The sequence below is a fragment of the Trichoplusia ni genome, chromosome 15 (assembly GCF_003590095.1).
Source record: "Trichoplusia ni isolate ovarian cell line Hi5 chromosome 15, tn1, whole genome shotgun sequence".
In the NCBI taxonomy this organism is placed as follows: domain Eukaryota; kingdom Metazoa; phylum Arthropoda; class Insecta; order Lepidoptera; family Noctuidae; genus Trichoplusia; species Trichoplusia ni.
The window spans coordinates 7,103,977-7,108,551 of NC_039492.1; the positions used below are offsets into that span (position 1 = coordinate 7,103,977).

Below are 4,575 nucleotides of genomic sequence, written 5' to 3' on the forward strand. Positions count from 1 at the left end.
CTGTACTTGTTCAAATACCTTTCGATACATGAAAGCTGAATCAACATTACTTTTAATATAACACGCAGCTATTAAACATGTATGACTATAAATCTTCAGTTCCGATCATTTTAAAAGGCAAGTGTATGAAGTGTGTGTGAGATATGCAAATAATATTCTTGCCGTGTACTTGTAGTTAGGTGCGATAAGACTTTATTCTTATGTAACATTGGTTGAGTGGCAAAAAACTGAAAAGGAAACGATTCTTAACAGGAAGGAGGGCAAGGTCGTGAAGCCGATAGCTTAGTCCAAACAATTTATAATAACTAGTCGTGTGTCATCGCGGTTTCAAGTGACATGCCATTTTGGCTAACTAGGTCGTACTTATGCGTCTAAACTATTCCGACTACTGTTGCTTTCCGATCAGATTTCATTATCTACGAATCCTAAATGCGACGTATCGTAAGACGCGTTCTTTGTTGCATTTCGTCGTAATTTAATATTCGTCACTACTTGCACTCAATGACTTCCTTGACGTCGCTTACTTCACGTAGAAAACTCATATTTCTTTTCAGTACCTAAAATTACAAGCAGTCTAATGACAGGTACGCAATAAATAAAATTTATATAATTTGTGTAATATTATCCATGCGTGTACTCGCGTGTTCTCAAACTGCTTATTCTTTTATTCCTACAATCCATTGCAAATTGCTATAGGTATTTAATTTGACATTCCTGTATTGAAACTCACTCTGAAGTAACGGAAACTGATCATATCTCAAGCGGCTTGCGGAGATGGAAATGTTTATTTTGGTACTTACATTGAATTATGAATAACTTATATCTTATCTCAACGACAACTTGTAAAACATATCGTATTCTACCTATCTACTAGGTAAACTTCAGCCTTACAGTTGATTAATATATTTTTCGGGATATTGATAATGTATGTAGCTATTAAGATAAGTGGGTTTTGCATGCTTATTTAAAAAAGAAAACTTTTATTTTAACTAAAATTAATAACTTTTAGAAAAGAAGGCACATCTATAGCAAAAATATACGGTGCTGGTCGTCAATTATATTATGCAGCTCTATTTGTAACGTTCATCGGTATCTATAATTTTCATAAGGCCTATAAATGGCAAATTTTATTTGCATTTCTGATTTGGTACAAGAAACGTCGTTCAGCTGCCGCTGATGTCGTCAAGTTGAATTTACAATAGAAGGAACCGAACAAAGGTATCAGAAGCATTTCAAAAAACGACATTGGTTCAGTTCAAAGGTGCTTAACCCCAAGTTTAGTGCAAAAAATGGTTTGATTTGCAGCGAGAGCGTTGATACCGGCGCGATGGAGAAGCTGGGCATATCGCACTGAAGGCAGCGGTTCCGGCGCGCCGGGTGCGGAGGCGCAGGTGCCGGCCGCCCCGCGCCGCGCCGCGCCGCCATTGGCCGCGGCCCCGCGCCCTCCGCCGATTGGGTATGGCGCACGTGCGAGGCCTACCCGCCGCCACCTGGCCGCGCCGCTGACGGGGAGCGCTTTATAAGCGCGAGGCCTTCCCTCACCGCACCACTCGAGCTCAGGACGCCGACGAGTGCACGTACACCTCTGTCGCGCCCCGAACACTACGCCGTCTACGCGACTACGACGACAACTTGTGATGTTTGGACTGTTACGATTATAGTGATTTTGTGAAACGTTTTATAAACATATTTTTGAAGAACTCTATTAAGTGTTAGTGAATATTGTGCAAGATGCTCGTGGAGGACTCACAGACCACTCGGGCTTTGATGACGAAGAAGTACGCACATTGTCCGCTGAAGAAGCGGCCAGTGCTGGTGCGGGAGGAGCGGCCGGCGACACCGCCCACTACGCCGCCTCACCCCGCCCACCTGGCCACGCGACTTTACTACGATTATCACTGTAAGTATCGTGTTTATGTGATTACTATTTTTTTAAAATCATCTTGATTCATTCGCAAAAATGTTGAAACATTTGTATTGGATAAAATGCCCTTTCTCTAAAATTTTAAACCCAAAGCTTTGATACAAGTTTAACAAATATATTTCTTGCATAATAAAAATGAGACTTCAGTAATTTTACACATTATAATAAATACAAGATTGTTTAGTGAATAACTTAATTTAAATAGTCGGAATATAGCTATAGAACTATAACTAATCTTTGTTTAATATTGTCTACAGGTGACACGGAAAATGATGAACCAGAAAATCTTAGTACTAAACCCGAAGACCTATCAAAAACTGGCAACTACCCAAGCAAGGCTTCATCACCCGTTTCAACTGCAGCAGTTAAGATGGAACCTCGCGAATGGCCTCAACAGCAATTGGAGTATTTGGCCGCATGTCGTACACGACTGGAGCCCGCTCCCGCAGAGCTCGCGCGCCCCACACCACAGTACGCCTACTTGCCGACGTTGTACGCTCCTTACCCGCTGGAGGAGCTGTACCCGGCAGCGCCTTCATTGTCACCACCTGCGCACCCGCAACTCTATGCGCACTACTCGCCTGCTTCACCACCGTCCTCCGTCTCGCCGCCACCTTGCCCTGAAGACTTACGCTCACCTGGATCAGTCTCCTCTGATTCAGGAATATCTGTATCGGCTCCGCGACGACCTCGTTACCAGTGCCCCGATTGCGCAAAGTCCTACTCAACATATTCTGGTCTCTCAAAACACCAACAATACCACTGTGCCGCGGCTGAAGGAAGCCTGGCACGGAAATCTTTCAGCTGCAAGTACTGCGCTAAGGTTTACACTTCGCTGGGAGCACTCAAGATGCACATTCGTACTCACACATTGCCGTGCAAGTGCCATCTCTGCGGCAAGGCGTTCTCGCGGCCATGGCTGCTGCAGGGACACATCCGCACTCACACCGGAGAGAAACCATTCTCCTGCCATCATTGTCGCCGCGCTTTCGCAGACCGGTCGAATTTGCGCGCTCATCTTCAAACCCATTCAGACGTAAAGAAGTACTCGTGCTCAGGGTGCGGGAAGACGTTCTCGCGCATGTCCCTGCTGAGCAAGCACCTGGAGGGCGGGTGCGGCGTGCCCGGCGCGGCGCCCTACGAGTACCGGCCCGAGGCGCTGCCCGCGCCGCACTCGCACCAGCCGCTGCCGCCGCCCGCTCCTGTGCACGCCTATTGAAAAGACTGAGCCCCGCAGGATTCTCGATCTCGTATTTAGTACATTCTCTAAATGTAAGCGACGACGCATCTAGCTTAAAGACGCTCTAGTTATAGTATTTAAAATTAAATTATTTTTGTAAATCTTTAAATCTCATTGTGTGTAAATTTATATTTCTACGTTTCAAGTATAGGGGACCAATGTAAATTTAGACTTTCTAAAATGAGTTAGACTTAAGTTACTGTAAGGTAATATTTAGTCACGTCGATCGTGGCTTCGCTAGTCATATGGCATTTGCCGAGTGTCATACACTTTTTAAAAATATATTCGTATCCTAAGCCATGTACAAAGTGCCTTAAGTATAAATGATTAATATATTCTGAAGAAAGTATAACATTATGCTGTTATTTTAATGTATTGTATTAAAATAATACTTATCAATGAGGCTATAGTTAAGCCGTTTGTCGAATTGCGTTCCTTTCTGTTACCTCCATACACAGAAAATTAAACATGTCATAAACTGAAGTTATTGTATTTTTATGATTCCCTAACCCTCTGATTCCCCTGCGCACTGGGCACTATCAGTTTTAAACATCCAATAAAAAGCAATTAAGTATTCGTCATAAAAAGTCATCTACAGCAGATTTTAGATATAGCCATATTTTTTTCTGCGGAATCAGATATTTGCCATTTTCTGATTTCATCTCAGAGAACGTTAATGTTCCATGATTTCTTTAAAATTAAATAATAACTAGGTGAATGAACTTAAATGTTGAAGGCAGTTCATCAACTTTTCTTTATAAGAAACTATGATTCTTTAATTATCGTATCCAATTAGAAAAGGCAATATTAAAAAACAAAAAGAGTTATCATGAATTTAAAAAAAACAGTGTTACTTAGTAATCACTTATAAGTAACCTTGTATTAGTTCTAGCAAAATAAACAATGGCGCATCAAAACCTAAACTATAAGCAATGTTTTAATAGGCAACAAAGTCCGCGTCGCGTCTACTTAAAACACAATTTGTGGTTCGGTAAGTGGTTATTTAGCGGCAGCGAGTTTATCGAGACAATAGCGCAAAGCACCGGTCTGATGTGGGTCGAGCATTAGACGGTGGGCGCCACGCCGCCGCCGCCGGTCACCCGGCCACGAGGTCACCACCCGGCCCGCACCGCCGCCGCTGCGCCATGCGCCACCTCCCTATCCCTAATTAATGAAAACACAACATTCATACAAGTCATCATAACTGCATCCTAGAATATTTCATGATCTGCGCTTTTCAGACGGAGATTAGCAGATTACCCACAATTAAGCACCTATGTGGAGGCAAAACAGTAATGTTCAAAAATTATGGCTACCGTTATAACTACGTAACTCTCCTAGTTGCAGGCAGTTAGAAGAAAATACAACTAACAGTTCACATAATGAGGCAGCGGACTGGATACCAGAGTCT

The 4,575-nt window shown here is 43.0% G+C and overlaps 1 protein-coding gene across 1 annotated transcript; it reads left to right on the plus strand.

Annotated features, from left to right (window-relative positions):
• The first annotated feature begins 1,438 nt into the window (after positions 1-1,438).
• Positions 1,439-3,647, plus strand: LOC113501420 (zinc finger protein SNAI2-like). The gene is made up of 2 exons (XM_026882549.1): positions 1,439-1,900; positions 2,182-3,647. Exons 1-2 carry the CDS (start codon positions 1,732-1,734, stop codon positions 3,141-3,143), a joined length of 1,131 nt encoding a protein of 376 aa, XP_026738350.1. The 5' UTR covers positions 1,439-1,731; the 3' UTR covers positions 3,144-3,647.
• Positions 3,648-4,575: the final 928 nt, after the last annotated feature.

Bases quoted from the DNA above. Each gene is read 5' to 3' on its own strand.
- LOC113501420 (XM_026882549.1), top strand. From the start codon at position 1,732: ATGCTCGTGGAGGACTCACAGACCACTCGGGCTTTGATGACGAAGAAG. The intron at 1,901-2,181 runs GTAAGTATCGTG...TATTGTCTACAG, and splicing joins ACTTTACTACGATTATCACT to GTGACACGGAAAATGATGAA.